The sequence below is a fragment of the Protopterus annectens genome, chromosome 1.part0, assembly GCF_019279795.1.
Source record: "Protopterus annectens isolate FY-2018-M chromosome 1.part0, PAN1.0, whole genome shotgun sequence".
Lineage (NCBI taxonomy): Eukaryota > Metazoa > Chordata > Ceratodontiformes > Protopteridae > Protopterus > Protopterus annectens.
The window spans coordinates 1,531,635,928-1,531,657,392 of NC_056725.1; the positions used below are offsets into that span (position 1 = coordinate 1,531,635,928).

At 39.5% G+C, this 21,465-nt stretch overlaps 1 protein-coding gene across 2 annotated transcripts in view; it reads right to left on the reverse strand.

The window, feature by feature from the left end:
• Window positions 1-889: 889 nt before the first annotated feature.
• Window positions 890-21,465, reverse strand: part of LOC122798799 (ATP-sensitive inward rectifier potassium channel 12-like) — a 561,148-nt gene continuing 540,572 nt past the window's right edge. For both annotated transcript variants that reach the window (XM_044067922.1, XM_044067928.1), the window contains one exon: window positions 890-2,496. In XM_044067922.1, coding sequence (XP_043923857.1) covers window positions 1,239-2,496 — 1,258 coding nt within the window. In that variant the 3' untranslated portion in view covers window positions 890-1,238. The remainder of the gene's footprint in view (window positions 2,497-21,465) is intronic.

Sequence of the window (21,465 nt, forward strand, 5' to 3'; positions counted from 1 at the left end):
AACAGAGCTTGTTTAATGGTTTGGTGGGCATTAAGGGAGCACAGAAATATATGGATGATTGTTAAGCAACTATGTAAAAAAATGAAAAATAGCTATCAGCTCACAGTTTTACACAGATCTAGGGGCACCCGGGTACCTAGCTTTAGGACAGAAGCACATTTGGCAACCTTTTTTGTCTGGGACAATCCTGTTACATAATACGTAAATGAGGTGACATGGTGACATGGTAGGTTAGCACTCTTTGAGATGGAGTACTCATTGTCATGTTTGTGCAGTCTCTTCTTCAGCCTATGTTATGTGCGCTGCTGCTGCTGCCATCGCTTGAGTCAGTCAATAAACCAAGCTGAGTCTACATATTTCTGTAACAGTAATGACTCCTTTCACCCAGGAGACTTGACAATCTATGAAGCTAGACAGCAGTTAAATGTCTATGCAAGGAGTTCTGATATGCATTGTAATAGTGAGGGTTCCATGCCTTCCACATCTGTACTATCACTGGAGAAAATCGCTTGGCTACAACCTCTGCATGTGTCATGCCACGGCACTGCTGAGGGGAAATGTGAGTACAGCATGCCTGGCAGCAATGATTTAACAAAAGACTAAAGAAGAACCATTGGAAGAAGGACAACTTCCTAAATAGAGATCTCAGATAAAATGAAGACATTATCAGGGATATTAAGGATCAGTAAATATAGACATACTGCCCAAGCACTGTCCATACCAGTTACCTATCCGTATTTAGGGAAAAATGATTTTCCTGCATTGGTGAAAGCAAATATAGCACTTTGTTTGATACCAATGTTTTAGAAGTAAAAATGTCCATTTTCTGTTTCTAGGTGGGTATCTTTCCTTACCTTCAGACACTGTTTTACTGTAATGAATAAACAAGTATATTTAGCAATTTTATTGGGTAATAATGAGAATGAAAGTTTGATTTCCGGCCACCTCATTCCCTGAATTAAGTAGAACGTCTCAGAAGGAGTTATCTCAAGTTTTAGGTGGCTTCTTGCATTTGCACACAAAAAATACCTCATTTGGTAGAAAGTACATGCAAACTGTGAAGCACTTTAAAAATACAACTTTTAAAAAGACTGGTTTACCCCTTCTTATAAAAGTTCAGAAATTCAGCTATTTTTTCCAGAGCAGTATATTTTATCAGCAGTACCCCTTCTACCTTTTTTCTACAGAATATAGAGGTGTGACTCAGACCCATCTGTGAGTATAATGAAGTTAGAAGGTCAGATTTCAGACTCTCTGTGGAAAGAAAGAGTATCTAGTGAGATTGGAGCTTGCAGTCTATTGAGTTCCAATTGGCTGCCCATATTCAAGTCCCGAATGATTTCATCATCATCTAGGTCTTCATCTTGACTCATCAGTGCCAATTCATTTTCATAGCAGAAGGTGCTGGGAGGGGGCAACATCGCTATCTTTTTTTCACACAAGTCCTTGGCGCTGCAACGAGGAGTAGTGGGCACTTCATATGTCTTGTGGAAGCGAGAGTAATCCACTTTATAGTGTTTCTTCTCTTCAAACACAACTGGCTCAAAGCGATGACCCCAAAGAATCTCACTCGCAAGGTAGGAGCTCCTGGCTTGAGTTGTCATAGCTGTGGCCTCCACCATGCCTTCAAGAATAACCACGATTTCAAAATCTTCGACTAGCAAGTCTTCTTTGCTTATTCCATAAAGTGGGCTCTGGTCATCTATTTCATGAACAATGACGATAGGAGAGACCAGAAATATACGATCCAAGCCGACATCATATCCAACATTGAGATCCCTTTGGTCCAGTGGGAGGTACTCCCCTTCCTCTGTCATATAAGGCTTAATAAGTTGTGCCCGTACATGGGCCTCTACAATGTGACTTTTCCTCAGATTTCCTACACGCCACATTAAACAGAGTTTACCATCCCTCATTGCTATTACTGCATTGTGACTAAATAGAAGAGTCTGAGCCCGCTTTTTGGGCCGAGCCATCTTGGCCATGATTGTCCCAATCATAAATGAGTCAATTACACATCCAAGTATTGACTGGATGACAACCATCAGAATAGCTAATGGACATTCTTCTGTCACACAACGGAATCCATAGCCAATTGTGGTCTGTGTTTCTACAGAGAAGAGAAAAGCTCCCAGAAAGCTGTTAACATGCATGATGCATGGTTTAAATCCATCACGTTTGTTTCCTTCTAGATCCCCATGTAGGAGAGCAACACACCAGAAAAGGAGTGCAAAGAGCAGCCAAGACAGAAGGAAGGCTGTGGAAAAGATCATCAACATGTAACGCCAGCGTGTATCCACACAGGTGGTAAAAATGTCTGCTATGTACCGTTGAGACTTGTTGCTGAGATTGGCAAAATAAACATTACACTGGCCATTTTTCTTGACAAAACGATTGCGGCATTTCCGGCGTGTATGCACTTTCCCATTCTTATGGCACTTGATTCCTATTGTAGAACCCTTGAAGCCATCGTCATCTGTGGAGACAATGCTGTACCTAAAAAACAGAAAGAAGAACATGATACAATTTAATTGAGGTTCAGGATCACTTGTGATTCACAAATTACTTTTCTCAAGCTTTTATTTTTTAATCTTTTCTGTTTATATTATTATCTTTTCAAAGGTACTTATAGGTGCTATCAACAGTCCCAGAATCAAGAATAGCTCACAGCATCAAGTAGAATTAGTGACAGGGAGAGGTAGAGATACTGGAAAGGGAAGAGTAGGTGATGTGCATAGGGTATGGGGTAGTATTAAAGCTCACTGAATATTTTGGAGAATATAAGATGCAAGATGTATAGGAGGCTGAACAGATAAAGGAAAAAATGTATTTGGTTAAAGTTAAAAGAATAGTTTAAGTGAGAAAATAACAGTATAATTAGGGAAGGGCTAGACAACAACCTTTGATGATCAGAAATTAAAGCATGAGTAGGGTTTATGGGTCATGGTGGGGACACTGACTTAGTATGAGGCAATGAGACAAAAAAAACTTATTAAGCAATCATTATGGGGCTAATGAAGGGGTGGCTGAAGTAATAGAAAATGCAGAGTGTAAGTGAGAGATGAAGCAGAGCATTTAAGGAACAAAACATGGAATAAAAACATGTGGATCTGAATAGCAGTGGTAAAATAAAAAATGTGATTCAGAGAGGCTAAGATTTTTAATGGAAGCTGAAGGGATTAGATGGCACTTATCAACCAGAAAGAGGGCACTGAATAGTCTTAGGAAAATAAGACAGTAGGCTAGAAGGGAAATGAAGAAATATTGTGTGGAGAAAAAACAAAGAACATTGATAGTGCTGGGAGTGCTGCTATAAGAGGAATTAGTCAGATGGGAAGAAGTAGAAGAGATGGTTGGTATAGGTATTACTAAACTGTAAACTGCTTTTTCATACTGAGACTTGTATTTTCTCTTTGAGAATGTTCTTTCTATGCATTTATTGTGAGGTTTCTGTGTTCTGCTCAGGTGGCATAATCTTGATAGAGGCCTGCTGTTGTCCAGGCCTGGTAGTTTTGTTTGTTGAGTTTCCTGTGTTTCTGGCAGCCATTTTCTGCTGATATTCTGTTGTCTTCATTATTATTGAGAGTAACAGGGTTTCCTGACCTTCTGTAGCACAAATGATTGGATAATAGCAGGAGCTAGTAGGACTGAGTAGTAATTTGATCTTCTTGATTCTTCCATCCTGTCTGGTATATAAACCCTGTGTCTGTAAAACACTGTGCTTGTATTTACCAGGCTGTGGATTATGATTCATTACTGAGACTAAACAGAAATTCCTTAAGATTCCAAGAGCAGGATAAGTTATGTCTTACACTTATTTCATTGAATTGCACTTCTGTAACACTTATAATTTTGCTATACAGTTAATCTACTACATTTTGCACTATTATAAAGCTTTTTTTACTGTTTCACTGCATTTATGTACTGTGTTATACTGCTTTAACTGTATTTTTCATTGCTAGATACTGTTTCATTACTCTAATTGCATGTTTACTGAATTACTTAACTGTAAACTGATTTTTCATGCTGAGAGTTGTGTTTTCTGTTTTTGAGTGCTCTAGCCATACTTTTCTGTGCATTTTTGATTTTTTGAGGTTTTTGTGTTCTAGTCAGGTATCATATAACTGATTATTTTGCAGTTAAAAGCATTCTCTAAAGTCACCTTGCTCCTTTATCTGTTTAAAACTTTTATTTAGTGGCTACAGCTAGTAGCTGTAATAGTTTCCCACCCCCCTCCTTATTGCTGTCTTGTTCTTATACTTGGTGGCCTTGCAGTTGCCCACCCATACTGTACATTTGATCTGGGACACTCCTCCCAGTCTAGTGTCATTAGTTTATGCTACCTAACAGAGAGAGAACATTTGTGAAGGCCAACCCACTTAGATTCTTAACCTTGAATTAACTTCTGTTCCAGCTTTCTCCTTTTTCACTTTACTAGAAAAAAAAAAGAAAATTCTGAGCTTGTTTCCCCCCTTTCCCGTAACGAGTCTAGTCCAGATGCAGATTTGCTGTATCCAGGAGTGTTTGTAAGCTCCTGAGACCCCAAGCCTTTCTGTGTTGGAGGGAAGCCTTCTAGCTTATCAGTGGGAGTGGTAAGCACTAGGTAACCTATCTACCACATAAGGAGTGGTTTCTGGGCTCAGAAATTGTATTTATTGGCTGTTTGGGCAGTTTTTCCATCTCTCTCAACTTTCTGATTTAAAAGCCCGCATTTGCACTTGTATCCCCCCTTTCCTGTAACTAGTCTAGTACAAATACAGATTTGCTGTATCCAGGACTGTTTGTAAGCTCTTGAGCTCCCCAAGCCTTTCTGTGCTGGAGGGAAGCCATCTAGCTTATCAGTGGGAGTGGTAAGCACTAGGCAGCCTATCTACCACAAGAGGAGTGGTTTCTGGCCCAGATTTGTGGTTTATTGGCCTTTTGAGCAGTTTCTTCCATCTCATTCAACTTTCTGGCTTAAAAGCCTGTGTTTGCGCTTATTCCCCCCTTTCCTGTAACTAGTCTAGTCCAGATACAGATTTGCTGTGTCCAAGACTATAAGCTTCTGAGCTCCCCAAGACTTTTTGTGGGAGGGAAGCCTTCTAGCTTATCAGTGGGAGTGGTAAGCACTAGGTAGCCTATTTACCACAAGAGGAATGGTTTCTGGCCCAGAAATTGTAGTTATTGGCCGTTTGGACAGTTTTTCCATCTCTTTCAACTTTCCGTTTTAAAAGCCTACTTTTGCTCTTGTTCCTGCCTTTCCTGTAACTAGTCTAGTCAAGATACAGACTTGCTGTATCCAGGACAGTTTGAAAGCTTCTGAGCAGTGCCAGAGCCTGCTCTTCAATTTTTCCCTTAGATCTTCTAGCTCTCTCCTCTCCTGCACTTATACTAGCTTATTAGTCTAGTACTTTACCAGACTTCTTGTAGCAATTATTGAAGCAAACAAGTGCTACCAGCACTAAACGTTCTACAAGGAAACAGACCTAGTACTTATTATCAATACCCATCCCGGTCAGTTCCCTGTGCTTTCTCCTATTAACCTGGTGAACTTGGGCATCCTGAGGCAATGTAGCAACTGCCTCATATACACTGACAACCCTCTTCTCTTACTTTCTATCACTCAGACGTGCGAGAGATGCACTTATATATCCAAAGTGGAAGCCATGCACTCTCCAGCCAAGACCAGAATAGCTGGTCAAGAGGAGAAGGTCAACACTTGCACCACACCAAATGGAACACATAGCCCTCTGAAACACACACCAGCACTGCCTTCACATGAAAACACAAACCACAAACCCACCTTCTCGGAGGCTCTCAATAAAAATCTACCCAAGCAGCAGAGCCCTCCAAGGCAGAAATGCACTCGACCACCACAACACAACACTAATCATGAGACACATAACTCTCCTAAACAATGTGCCACTCAACCAAAGCCCCTAAGGCAAAACAGCATGCCCAACACACTAGTCATAGGTGACTCGATAGTGAGGCACACTGATGTCCCACTCACTAGGCTGAATAAGGAGAAAGTAACAGTCAGCTGCCTGTCAGGTGCCAGGATCTGACACATAATACATGCATTCAGTTTGCTCAACAACAGGTACAAATATGACTCTGTCACTGTACATGTGGATGTGAATGACCTGAGATGTACCTCCCTGGACTAAATGAAAAGAGACATGGAGGAGCTCTCAGATTATGTAGCCCAGGTGGGTATGACCCTAGTCCTGAGCAGCACCCTACCATCACCCAGAATGATATCACAGTACAAGCAGAAAATGATTGATTTCAACAATTGGCTAAGTTTCTGGTATCATTCTAAGGGGATCCAGTATCCGTCTGCCTGGGATGACATAATTGACAGACCTCAATGCTTTGCCAGAGATGGCCTGCATCTGTCACCCCTGGTCTTCTGGATACTGTCCAGTGCTCTTGACAACCTTATAGTGCCTTTTTTAGGCAGTGTTCCAAAGATCAAATCACCACCGTAACAGCTACAAACAAATGCAATCTGAGGGTCATGTTGCTCAATGCTAGAAGTCTAAATCTCAAAATGCACTCACTCGAGGCACTTTTTAAAATGGAGAACATCGACATTTGTGCTGCAACAGAGACCTGGTTCAAGGCAGCAGAAAGCACCCCTGCACTACCAGGCTAGAACTCATTCCACACCTTTCGGCTCCAGAACTTAGACCAAAGCTCCAAAGGTGGTGGTGACTCCATATTCATAAAGAATGCGCACACCTCCAGACTGGTAGCCCAACATAAAGCATCAGAGATACATCAGGTGCAGCTAACATTGGGTAAGACAGAAATTCGTGTCGTAGCCTGCTATAGGTCCCCCACCATGTCTCAAGACTCGCATTCCACATTCCTAAGCACCCTGGAGAATATTAGGGTCCAACCTAACACTCTCTTATTAGGTGACTTCAACTACCCCTCCATTAACTGGGTAAACTACTCATGTACCAATACACTTGCCCAACATTTCCTGGAGCTCATTAATTACAATGCCCTGGACCAGCTTGTTCTTACCCCCACTAGAGGTAGCAACATCCTTGACCTGGTCATTACTAACATGGGCAACCGTTGATCTACACCAGTAGTCAGCTCCTCCCTGGTTAGATTCAACCACAAACTAATCACCTTGGAAATCCACATCCCTACCCCCCCCCCCAGCAAAGGTAACCACCATGAAAAACTTCTCCAAAGTTAACTTTGAGCTCCTAAAAACAGAGTTGGCTAACTTCACGGCACCCATGCAAATGGAGAATAGTTGCATGACTGCAGAATCATACACCAATGCACTGTACGAAAACATACACAAATGCATGGCTCTCGCCATACCCAACAGAACCAAGACACTCTTCTCCAAAAAAAGGAAGCCAATCTGGTGGTCCCCTGCCATAAACAAACTCTACAACAGAAGGAGGAAACTGATGCAGAATAAGGTGAAGTCCCAAGACTGGAAAAACTCCCTTATCTGCCTCAACAAAAAGTTGAGATCCCTCATCAAATCCTCTAAAGCTAGGTATGAAAACAGAATTGCAGCAGATAGTAAAGACAACCACAAGGCCTTCTATAGTTTTGTAAAGAATATCCACAGCAATACCCAGATTTGCTCTGAGCTATTGCACAATGGCACCTCCTATACCGAGCCAACAGATATTGCCAGTATACTGGCCAACAGATTCAATGCCACCTTTACCCCCCTTCCCCCAAAGGACCAATCACAATACCAGTAGATTGCCAGACACCCAGTATTACTGCTGCACAGGTGAAAACAGCATTGTCCAAGGCCAAGAATACAGCTTCTATGGGACCTGACAATATCCCTGGTTGTGTTCTACATGAACTACAGAGTGAACTGGCACCTCACCTGTGTGCCCTGTTCAATCACAGCCTCACCTCAGGCTTTGTCCCTGCCAAATGGTGCACTGCTACAGTCATCCCTCTCCACAAAGGAGAAGTGACTACAGACCCTGGGAACTATCACCCCATTAGCCTGACGAGTCTGATATGCAAAGCTATGGAATGCATCATCATGGACCTAATAAATAAGGATATAGGGAATCTCCAAACTCTGGATCCCACACAGTTTGGTTTTGTGGAGGGTAGATCATGCCTGCTCAACTTGGTTGACTTCTTTGAGTCAGTCACCAGAGCTGTGGATGAAGGCAAGGTGTTCATACAGCCTACCTTGATCTGGCCAAGGCTTTGGATACCATTCTCCACTCAGGAATCATAGAAAAACTCACTAAGCTTGGCATCAACCCCTGTATCACTCGGTGGGTTGCAAACTGGCTCACAGATAGAACCCACAGTGTGAAAGTAGCTGACTCCAAGTCAGACTGCCGATTAGTCACAAGTGGAGTCCCACAGGGTTTGGTCCTGGGTCCTCTCCTGTTTGGTAGCTAATTCTCTGAAGTCCAGGGCAGCACAATCTGGCTGACAAAGTTCACAGATGATTGCAAGTGGGAGTTATTATTAACTCCACAAATATGTTGACATCCTACAGAATGGCCTCGCTATGACCAACGACTGGTGTCAGAACCATGGCCTTAAGCTCAATGCCAAAAAATGTGTCGTCATTCCCTGTGGGAAAAACCCAGTTCCCTTGAATTACCACATTGATAGTAGTCCACTGAACACAGAAGACATTATAAGAGATCTGGGAACACAGGTTGACAGCAACCTCTTTTTTGATCACCACATTGCCACTGTGGTCAGAAAGTCCTTCTATGTGGCACATCTTATTACTAAGGGTTTTGCATCCAGGAAGAAAGAGGTCATTGTCTCCCTCTACTCTTCCCTCATTAGACCAATCATCAAGTACAATGCCACATTTGGCATGTACCTCACTAGACACCTGCAACAACTGGAGAGGCCACAAAAGTACTTCACAAAGAGGATCCTAGGCCTTAAACACTTGTCCCATATGGATAGACTCAAAAAACTCCTATTCTCTGTCTCATATCGCCTACTTAGAGGTGATCTCTGCTTGACTTACAAAGCCATGTCTGACCCAGCTCTGTTAGAAATCCCTCCACACCACATGCTCCAGAGATCTCAACCTCATTACCACAATTAACAGAACATGCTGAAGGGACAGGTTCATAACCCAGAAACTGCCCATGCTATGGAACAGACTTCCCATACATGTCAAGAAGAGCACCCCGCTGACCCTCTTCAAGAAAAATCTTGATGAGTGGATGGGAAACAGAAAATTCACCCCGGGATAATACCCATGGCTCTACTCGACAGAGGCACTGGGAACTAAGGTCGGGTGGCACTATGCCAGGGTAATCCTATGGCTAGGCTTGTAAAGGCCCCAGGGCCATTAGCCTAGTACACACCTATGAACCTATGAAAATGCAAAGCCTAGGTAATGAAACAAAGAAGCAACACTTAGAGGCGTTATCTATTTGCTCTTGTATATTTCCTATCAGTAGCTGGGTGACAGAGTTGTACTGATGGCCTCTGCTGAACAATGACATGAAACACAACAAAAGGTTTGCAAAAACAGTCACAAAAATAGTGTAGCATGTACAACATGCACTTACATGACACTATGTAGTCCCAGCAACAACATGCAAAACCCAAAATGCCTTAGTGCCTCAAAATACCGTAATATCATCATAATTAAGTCAGTCAACAAACATAGCAAAGACTCTAAGCCCTAAGTAACCACTTCTGGGCACATAGGCCTATTTCATGATGTTACAATGCCCTGTGTTTTACGAATATTCCTGGCCTTGACTTGAATTCCCATAACAATTGACTTTGTACCACAGATGCAGGGAATACACAGTCGTGGAGAAGGCATGATCTCCTTATTTCGTGCGAGTCTTTACAAGTGCCAGAAAAATGACATTCCTGTTGGGAATAGGCTTCTTGCAACAGTATTGACAAAAGATTCTATAAATGAGCAGGTAGAAGAAATCCTAAAACAGATGTTTATATGATTATAATATTTGGACAAGAAATACAAAGCATCAAATCTTTTTCTGCATTGGCCACAGGACAGCAACATTAGAGACCGAGATAGAACTAGTTACTGGGAACTTGCATTCCAGCTGTACCATAAACACGTTTTACTTGTGATTTCTTGGCAGCAGAACCAGAAAATCATGTCATTCTGCAGTATGCCTTAAGTCACATGCTCAGCTTAGAGAACAGGATAGCCGTGCAAATTCTGAAATGTCAAAATGAGTCCAACCACAGGTAAAGATCCTTACAGAAGTCCAGATTTTCAAGCAGAATATTCTCAGGATTAATTGCATGCTAGTTCACAAGATAAGACTTTAGATGAGTAGGGTGTAAGAGGAAATCTACTTGATTTTATCAAGATAAACATAAGACACAGTTCACAAAACCACTGATACATAGTGAAAATGTCAGCAAAGAAGTCTCTCTAAAGGACCTTTTAAGAAGTTGCTATGTTAGAGGGGAAAACAAGCTATTAGCACAGAGTATACAATACAGTGCATTTATCACAGCATGGGCCAGGTAGCTGAAGCAAAATGAAGAAAGGTATAAGCACTGGGATACACTCAAGTTGTATACTGGTGATACAGACAAGGAGTTCCCCATATGTGCTCTAATTAATGGTGTTTTGGTCAAGGCAGGCCCCGAACCACAGGAACATCTCTATGGCAAACCCAGTAAATCTAAAGTGAGTAAGAAAACACAATTACCCCCTCAGAGAAGTAAAGGATGAGACAGTCTAATCAGGGTTTATACATGTTCCGCTTTATGCAGGACAGTCCCTACTTGGGCAGTTGCATCCTATGGAAACAAAAACATGAATAATGGCAAATGTTCTGAGACTTTAGGACAAAATATTTCCTAGATGGATGAAACAATTATTTTGTAACTGAAACACCGTACTGTAATGTGAAATAGCAGAAACAACTCAAATTCTACAAGAGTGAGTTTTTATTTTGTGAAGTTCAGCACTTTGTACTGGGTGTGGGCATGATGTGCCCTGCAAAATCTCACATTTCTAGAAAAGATAACCCATTTGGGGCATTTAAAAAAATGGCAACTCAAGGGAAAGATTTATTACCAACATCAAGAAGTTTTACTTTACAGAAAGGGTGGCAAAGTCCTGTAATGCATTGCTTGATATGATGATGTACTGTGAATGAACAGATGGTGTTAAAGGTGCCAGGAGCAGTTGAAAGAAAAGGATGGAAAGTAAAAGGGCATCAGCATGCAGGCTGACTTAAAGGACCAAAGCCTTTTTCCTTCACTTTCTATGCATGCTTCTAAAGTTCTAAATATCACCATCCTATACTCAGTATTCTGTTATGATTCTAGGCAAACCTGGCACTGAATCCACTCCCTAAGGCAGCCTTACAATTATGTTGTGATGGGGAGTGGAGATGCTGTTAGTGATTACCATATTCACACATTGTAACAGGTCACCTCTTCCTAAACTCCTTTCTGCAGCTGGAAATGGCTATGAAACATTGTTTTGACTGTCCAGATACTGTGCTTGGAAATATTTCTTTCTAGTCAAGAAGAGCAGACAAGTTACTAATACTGTGATGCATTTATTTTCTCCATACTATCTCCACTTAAGAAGTATTTCCTTCCCCAAAATTGATGAGTTAGATACGTTTTAGTTTAATACAACATTACTAAGCTGAGAAATCTCACATCATTCTAATGGGAAATACTGTATGCTGGTTTCCTCATGTCAGTTTCCAAAAGTGGCTAGAACATTAAGAAAAAAAACCCACAAAAGTGCATTTATAAAAATGTGGTTTGAAAGCATATATTGTGACTCACTACTTGAATTATAAAATAACAGTTTAAGCTGTTTGATGCAGCATTAGTTATTGTTAAGCAATTCAGATCCCCAAAGTATGAAACAGTTAATGTGACATACTTGGAACTGAGACCTTTCCTCCATAATACAATGGCACTATTCTTATTGCTCTATTGCAGAAGTCCATGACTGGACCAGACTTCTTGGAATAGCTATGTTCTCCTGTAGAGTGTATACCTGAGAACAATGGTTTAACCATGTGATCGTGTATGTCAGGGGGCACACACAAATCAATTGTTCTTGGAAGCTAAAGCTTGTAGCCATTTCCCAGTAGGTTGCATTGTTTCTTCATTGCCAAGTATCTGAAGGGACTTAATTACCAGTTGGGAATATGCCAACAAAGCATGTAATTGTTAGTTAAGATACGTCTGACTGAAAGGTTTGCAATTTTCAGAAGTGTAGACGAATCCTTTTACTATTCTTTTCACCTGTGCTAAGTCTACAATTTAATGGTTATACGACTGCATTGTGGTCTAGGGAAATGGCTTACCTCCCTGCAGTTTTTATATTCACTGCATATGTACAAACAATATATGCAAACTGAAAAAAAATGAAAAATAAGCATATTTTAAGCCAGCAACTGTATTAAATTGAATTGCTGCTTCATTTTTGTCATTTGTGACTAAGTCCAGCTAGCCCACTTCCTTCTCAAATACCACATTCAGAAAAATCCTGCCACAATGTAGAGGCAGTTTCCCATCATTTCTCCTGCCAGCTTGATCGATATGGGCATGTTGAGGCAATGTAGCAATTGCTTCATGTATACTGACAACCATTTACTCCTAAAGCAAACTAGCACCCTATGTGAGAGATGTAAATACACTGTAGAATTGGAGTCAATTCTCTCATGTAAAAACTAGACATCAAACAGGTTGTCAGCACACACGCTTCACCTCTCATGCAAACCTCACCTCTCACACAAAATAAGGTCATGACACATAAACCCACATACATGGAGGTACTCACTAAAAGATTCCCAAAAGAACAGAGACCTCCCAAACACACACCACCCACACTCACCACTAAGCATAAAGAAACCACTACACATGTCAACACACACATCTGTGTCTCAACAAATAAGCCCCTAAGGCAAAACACATCAAATGTCTTGGTCATAGGTGACTCCATAGTGAGACACACAGATGTCCCCATCATGAGGCTGGACAAGGAGAAGGTCATGGTCATCTGCCTATCAGGTGCCATGATCTGTCAAATCATGAATGCACTGAAGTAACTCAACAACAAGTACAGTTATGACTGTCAAAGTCCATGTTGGGGTGAACAACTTGAGACATACATGTACCTCTCTGGGTTATATGAAGAGAGAGACATGATGGAACTCTCTGATTGTGTGTCCCAGACAGGTATGTCCCTAGCCCAAAGCAGTATCATACCCTCACCCAAGAGGATGCCACAGTATAAAATGATTTAACTTCAACAACTGGCTCAGCTTCTGGTGCCAGTCCGGGGGATCCACTATCTGTCAGCCTGGCAGAACATGGCAGACAGAATTCACTGCTTTGTTAGAGATGATCTGCACCTGTCCCCACTGTGCTTTTGGATACTGGAAAAGACCCTTGTCTCCCACATAGTTCCTTTTTTAGGCAATGTTAAAACAAATTTTTCAATGTAACAAAATCTAATCGAGACAAACTCATGATCATACTTCTTAAAGCTAGGAGTTTAAACACAAAACTGCACTCCCTGGAGGATGCTGATGTCTGTGCAGTCACCTCGACATGGTACAAGATAGCTGAGAGCACCCCAGCCATGCAAGGCTACAATGCCTTACATACATTCAGACCTCAAAATGAGTATGAAGGAACCAAAGGTGGAGGTGTATCCATCTTCATTAAAACCAAATACACTTCGAGACTGGTCAAACAGCAAGACTCTCTTGAACTACTCCATGTCCGATTAACTATTGGGAAAGTACCATACAATATCATTGCTAGCTATAGATCCCTCAACATGAACCAAGATAAGCACACAGCCTACCTTGATTTACTGGAATCTCTCACCATACAGCCCAACAACTTGGTCATGGGAGAGTTCAACTATCCTTTCATAGACTGGGGGATTACACAAGCAAAAACACACTAAACAAACTAACCGCTGCACCACCATGGCCACATATATATATATATATCTATATATATATATATATATATATATATATATCTATCTATATATATATATATATATATATATATATATATATATATACTGAAATCACGAAGCCCCCCTGCACCCCCATGTGGAGTGCTGCTCCCCCCACACACCCCCTACTTATATATACTAATTCCAAAATTGCACAAAGAGAAAACAAAAGCAAACTCACACACACACACACACACACACACACACACACACACACACACACACACACACACACACACATTCTGCAGTCCCTCACACACACATCACACATATCAGCACACTCGCATACACTCAAACTCCCACCCAAAACCCTTACAAAACACTCACTTGCCTGACATTACACCTAAATCCACACACGGCACCACACACCATCCACATAGAACCCGGACATTACGTAGCGTAAAGCCATAACCGTGAATTTGAGATATTCAAATTCGTGATTATGCACTTTCGCTATTTCAAAACTTTGACTTTATAGCCTTGAGATACTGAAATTCGACATTTCAGTATTTCAAGATTGTAAAGTGTTTCCATACATATATATATATATATATATATATATATATATGTATACACACACACACACACACAGATTTTATATATATATATATATATATATATATATATATATATATATATATATATATATATATGTAAAACCCCAAAATCGCATTACCTTGGAGAAAAAGGAATATTATGAGAAATGGGCTATTTTTTTTTTTTTGCCCATTCAGTCTCCATATCATGGGACTCACTCATGTGGGCTCTGGTCTTTCAAATGGTTATGGTTACAGAGTGTGCGTGCATGTGTGTGTGGGGAGGGTGGTGGTGGGTGCCTTTTCCTGTGTACTTAAGTGTGTGTTATGGTGCAGGAGTAACTTTTCTGCATCAGATATGGAAGTAAATCATAACTCACTGACTGTAAAGTGTGCCTGCTATTGCTTTCTTGTTCTGAAATATTAGGCAAGTTCCCACAGAGGAATCATGATTTATTCCATGTAATGCTATGTTATGAGGCAGAAGAGATAAGAAGTTCTTTCACATTTTAGGTACATTATCAAAATAAACTAGTGGCCATCAAATCAGTAAATATATGTTCCACAGAATAAAGCTGAGATGCATTGTGATCTGTGACATCACTGGTGTAGAACCCCTTTCAGGAAAAGGCTTAGGAGTATGCTGGGGGGACTGTAAAAAAATTCTAACATTTCTGATGTAGTGGATTCGCTTCTAGTGTACTGTCTTTTGAGGAGCATAAATACTTTCATCATCCTAGAATGAAATGAACAAATTGCTCAGGCACTGTAAGAAAAACTGATATTTCCCTAAAAGACTGACCCCAAGATGCAGCTGACAGATACTACTGAGCCAAAAAAGTTATAAGTAAAACTTTAAAACATCAGTTCCTATTCTATATCTGCTTCTCTGACCTACATTAACTTCACACTGCCAAATGGATGATACATAATAAAGGTAACCCCCTACTACTTTAAATGAAACACCAAACTTTATATGCAGTCAGTTTACTTTTTCACATCTAGCAGCTGTGGAATATCCCATTGCTAGCAGTATACATATGTCTGTAGAGCTTTCATTAGAGCGCAAATGGTTTCTTTACAGATGCCTGCTTTTTATGACATTTACCACCTACACTAAGGGTACATGATCTATATAAAAGAACATCCCTAACACATTTTTTGTGCTTTCTACCACTCAGAAAGATTACACTAAGTGCACATGTAGGCTACACTTTGTGGTAACCTTTATAAATCCCCTCAATATTTAAGGCTGCAAAAAATCAGTAGGAAACTAAAATTGGGAGGAAGGATGTATGTTATGCTTGTGTTGTCTGTTCACTTAGAACTGTGTATACTTAGTGTAGGTGTTCATAAATCCCAAGGTATGTCTATTTGCATGATTAACAACATAAACAACACTGAAGTATCTGTGACAGTTTTCTTCTGCATCTTTTAAGTTTCCAGCTGACATCATGCTATAGCATGTATGTAACTTAGTTTTTGCAATATTAATGGAAATATGGAAATACTGCAAAGCTTCATAAACAACTAGCAATATTTACAGTTTTGTGGGTTATATGTGGATGCTGACAGTTTCTGTCTGTTATTTTGACATTTCACACGATACCTTTTATTAAAATGTAGCTCCCTCATTTATAAAAATACAAGCATAAAAATGAAAACAGTCACAAGTGAAAAGAAATATTTAATATCTCCACTGACTGGTATTTAGGCCCTGCATTTGAGTTTCTGTGTGTCTTGCAGCACCACACAATGCCGCTTAGTTGTAAGCCAAAGCCGGCCAATTAAATTCAACAAATTTTCCCTAAAACCCAGGCAGAAATATACTTCCACTGAACTCCTCTGTGATCGATTTTGAATAGCCACCCCTAGTGACAACAGTCTTTATCCTAGCATTATGGACAGTTGGACTACCCTTGTTTTTCCTGCCAACCTTGTTGATTTGAGTCTCTTGAGGCAGTGTAGCAACTGGGTCTATGTAAAATCAGCGAATGCTTATAAAAGCGAACACTGATTTATCGACTCTCTTTAAGTGAAAGCTTAAAATCCCGAACACTTGGAACAGCGTTCCACAAAAAAAAAAAAATTTAAAACATCAAATAAAGTGAGGGGCTTTGCCCCCACCCCTCCCGATGTGGGGTGCTGTGCCCCCCACCCCCCTACTTAAATATACCAACTCCGAGATCGCACCACAGTGAAGGAAATGGCAAAGTCCCAAAAACGGCCCAGCGTTTTTTTTTTCACTGGGAAAAAATTTGCTGTTCCGAGTGTTGGATTTTCAGCTTTTGTTTAAAGAGGGTCGATAAATCAGCATTTGCTTTTTAAGCGTTCGCTGATTTAATATAGATCCTAGCAATTGCCTCATGTACACAGACAGCTCTCTACTAATAGCACAGTCTAGTACAGAGTGTGAGAGATTATTTACACCAAGAATCTAGAATCCATGCTCTCTCTCACTCAAAACAGTAACACAGAGAAGGTTGTCAACTCACCTACCACTACATATTTACATAGCACCACTACTCATACACATACCACTACTCATACACATAGTATGCATCAAACACGTAAATCCACATACACAGAGGTTCTCTCAAAAAACTTACCCAAACACCAGAGACTTCCAAAACACAGGTGTGCTACAGGTAACACAGTCTCCACAGCACCCATGACACATAATAACACCAGTGTCTCACCCAAGCCAGTAAGGCGTAACACTCAGAAAAAAAAATTCTTGTCACTGAAGACTCAATAGTGAGACACACGGATGTTCCACTTACCAGGTTGGACAAGGAGAAAGTCATGGTCAGCTGTCTGTCCGGTGCCAGGATTTGTCAGATCAGTCATGCACTCAAGTCTCTCAGCAACAAGTATCGTTATGTCATAGTTCATGCTGGTATGAATGACCTGAGATGCACCTTACTCAAGTATATGAAGAGAGACATGGTTGAGTTATCTGAGTATGTGTCCCAGGCAGGTATGTCTCTAGCCTTGAGCATCATGCTACCCTCACCTACAATGATGCCACTGTATAAACAAAAAAATGATTGATTTCAATATTTGGCTTTGTTTTTGGTGTCATTCAAAGGGGATCCAGTTCCTGTCAGCCTGGGAAGCCATGGTCAACAAACGTCACTGTTTTGCCAGAGATGGTTTGCACCTGGCACCTTTAGGCTTTCAGCTGAAGCCAAATGCTCTTTCCACCCCACCCCACCCCCCCCCAGTGCCTTTTTTAGGCAAGGTCTCAAAAACAACAAAATCTGTAGAACCCAAAACGAGTGCAACCAATAAACAAAGGCTCACGACCGAAGAGATCACCAGGACCAGGAAACAGATGAATTAGTGTAACAATTCCTTTATTTTACGTATAACATCCACAGTTAAAAACTGACTGAAAAAGGCAATACAGTCAAGCGCTTTCGCCCGGGCTCTCCCAGGCTTTATCAAGACAAGAATACAGGGAATGTGCTTCCATTATATACCTATGCCTTCCCAATAATTCAATTATGTTAATATAATTAATTGAATTGCTCTTATTACTTAAAAGAATTAAAAAAATTAAAAAGTTTCATAGAGCTTACGAACCTGTAGTTAAACGAAAAAGAAATGCTTTATTAGAAGCCACGGAGGATCTCCGTGAATCATGCCATTCACTTCAGGAACAACAAGCCAAGGGTCCTACGCCAACGCCAAAACAAGGAACTATATTTAATGATTTTAATATCAAAAAATGGACTAGCAAACATTTTAAGTTTGCTGAAGGTACTGTGCATTTTAACAAACATAATAATGCTAATAATGTTCAGCTTGAACAACTTTTTTCAGATTTTAACAGCAAGTTGTACTCGTTTAAATCAGTTCAACTCGAAATAGAGTACTTGACTGAGTGCATTAGGGTGGAGCGCATACCAAAAGGGTTGCGCTTCAATAAATTACCTAATAATGCAGTTCCAGGCTCAAAGTTGTTTAAAGAGATTTCGGACTTGTTTGACAGAACGGGCCTGGAAATGCTGAAGCTCATGGTAGCAGATTATGAAGGTAGAGCGAATGCACTCCTTGCTGACATTAATTCTATTAATACCAGCATTACTGATAATGTTAATTTTTCCAGTATTAAAAGAGACTATGAAAAATCATTCATTGAGGTCGACAAGCATTGTGATAGGATAGTACAAAGAAAAATTAAAAAGCTGGAAAGGGATTTACAAGATTATAGTAATGGGGTTGCATACATTTTCTCAAAAGGAGCTGATAGGTCCTTTCCCAGAAAATATAATTATGGAAGCATGCCAAGAAGAAAAAATAAAGATGGGTATGAGGTTCAAAACATAATTCATACTCCGAAAAGGGGAGAAAGACCACCCCAGAGAATTAATCAAGCCCAAGATCAGGGTTTTCAGTATGCCCCAGGGAGACAGGTATACAGAGAAACAAACCAGTCAGCCCAGGGGTGGAGCAAATTCAGGAGATAGTTGCTCCAATGCCTTCTTTAACGATAGAAACTATTCATTTGCCAACTTGTACAGTGGCCAAACAAGGGAATTTGTCTATTTATAATTACACAGATGTTTTGGTCAATAATTTGTTTTTTGAACTATTCAAAAAGGGCTTTCATTTTGTGCCTGAAAAATTCATAAATATCCCAAAAACTATCTTGGATCTTAAACTTTTCACCCGAAATTTGAACTTAAATATTTATTTTAGAGGTGGGCAGAATGTTAAAAATCCCTTTCAAAGAACTAGTACTTTTAACCCACCCCTCCACCCTGTCTTGAAGGTATTTGAGGATATGGTAGAAACTGAATTTAGAAGTTTTGTATCAAACAATGTGGAATACAGAGCAAACAATTTTACAAGGGATTTTTATGAAACTATAAGATTTTTCAAGAATGAGGAAATTAGACCAATGAAACCAGACAAAGGTGGTGGGGTTGTTCTCATGTACAAACATGAATACGAAGCACATATTTCTAACATTCTACATGATACTGAAAAATATACAGAAGTCTCAATTAATGAACGCAATATTGCATATGCAAAAATCAGACTCATGCTAGAAGATCATCTCATGCAGGGAGTCCTTAATGAACAATTATTTAATTACCTCTTGGTACAAAAACCCTTGACGCCAATTATATTTGGCATCCCAAAAGTCCATAAAGGCCTTGATCCTTTAAAATTTAGGCCCATAGTTGCTGGCGCAAAGGGTATTACTGAACCATTGGGCAAATTTATTGATATTTCAACCAAGAATTTGGTATCATCAATAGAATGCCTTTGCAAGGATTCATGGGAATTTTTGAAAGGGATAAAAAGTGAATTTTTTAATATGACTAATTACATGATTACCATCGACATTGTAGATTTATTCCCTAGTATTCCGCATATTATTGGAATAGATTGGTTCAGTAGAATACTTATTGAAAAATCAGGTTTCAGCAACAATATAATAAATTTAATAGTTGAATTTATGGAAGTTATTTTGAATAATAACTTTATTATTTTTAATGGTGAGCTATTTAAGCAGAATAAAGGAGTAGCAATGGGCACACCTTGTGCCACGGCCTACTCCAATCTAGTACTACACTTTTGGGAAAATAAGTTTATTTTTTCAACATGTTGGGCAGAAAACATTGTTCACTATAAAAGATTCCTTGATGATATTTGCATTCTGTGGAAAGGTGATATTAATGATTTTGAAAAATTTATGCAACACATTAATTCTTCTACAAGTTTTTGAAAGTTTACATACAAAATAAACCCATTTGAATTACATTATTTAGATATTGTTTTAAGGAAAAACAATATATCTAAACAGTTTGAATCAAGTATTTTTAGAAAAAATACCTATTCAAACATGCTGTTGCATTTTGAAAGTAATCATCCACTATTTCAAAAGACGGGGATCATAAAAGGCCAATTAATAAGAGCCTCCAGAATTTGCAGTACGGACATGCTTTATCAGAAAGAATGTGAATACCTAAAGGAATTGTTTTTAGAAAAAGGCTATCCAAGAAACCTGTTTGAAACTTTGGCTAATGAAATATCCCAAAAAAGGAATACACAATTTCCCCCATTACTTGGTAATACGAAGTCCCAAGAAATTATTACCATAACGAACAATAATGTGACGAAAAATCTTTCTTTTCTATATACATACAACATGAACAATTTGGAAATTGAGAATACTATTTGTAAATTTTGGCCCATTCTCTCAATTAATGATGATCTTAAAAAAAGTATTCCCAACAGACCACAATTTGTTAGAAGAAGGGACTGCAATTTAAAAGAATTATTAGAAAGGGACACACTACCTAGTAATAGTAGGAATCAACTTACTAGAGGAACTTATAAATGCAATTCCTGTAACCAATGTTGCTTTATGTTAAACAACAAAGGCATATACCTAAAATTTAGAAACATAAACCTATTTCCATCAGGCCATTTTAACTGCAACTCAAAAGGTGTGGTTTATTTGGGATTCTGCCAACATTGTTTATGTTTTTATGTTGGAAAAACTGAAAGAACCCTAAAAAGAAGGGTATATGAGCACATTTATGAAATTAAAAATAAAAAAGAATCAAATGCTTTTTACAAGCACTCCTTAGCTTGCAGTAATATGTGCTTAAAATTCTTTGTTCTGGAACAAGTATTTAACAGTGTAAGAGGGGGTGATTGGGAAGCATCCCTGGAATATAAAGAATTGTTATGGCAAATAAAATTAAATGCCACAAGGCCACCAGGGCTTAATGATGCCATCAGTATCAACAGTGCCCTTAAACTACGAAGGGCTAAACTGTAGCTGAACTACTAATTTATAAGTATAAAGATTTTCATCTGGTTTTATGTTTGCAGTCGTAATAAAATGGCATTATAATAGTTTTAGAACAAATATTGAACAGATGATTTTTCAAGTATTTATTATCTGCATTTAATATGTAACATAGT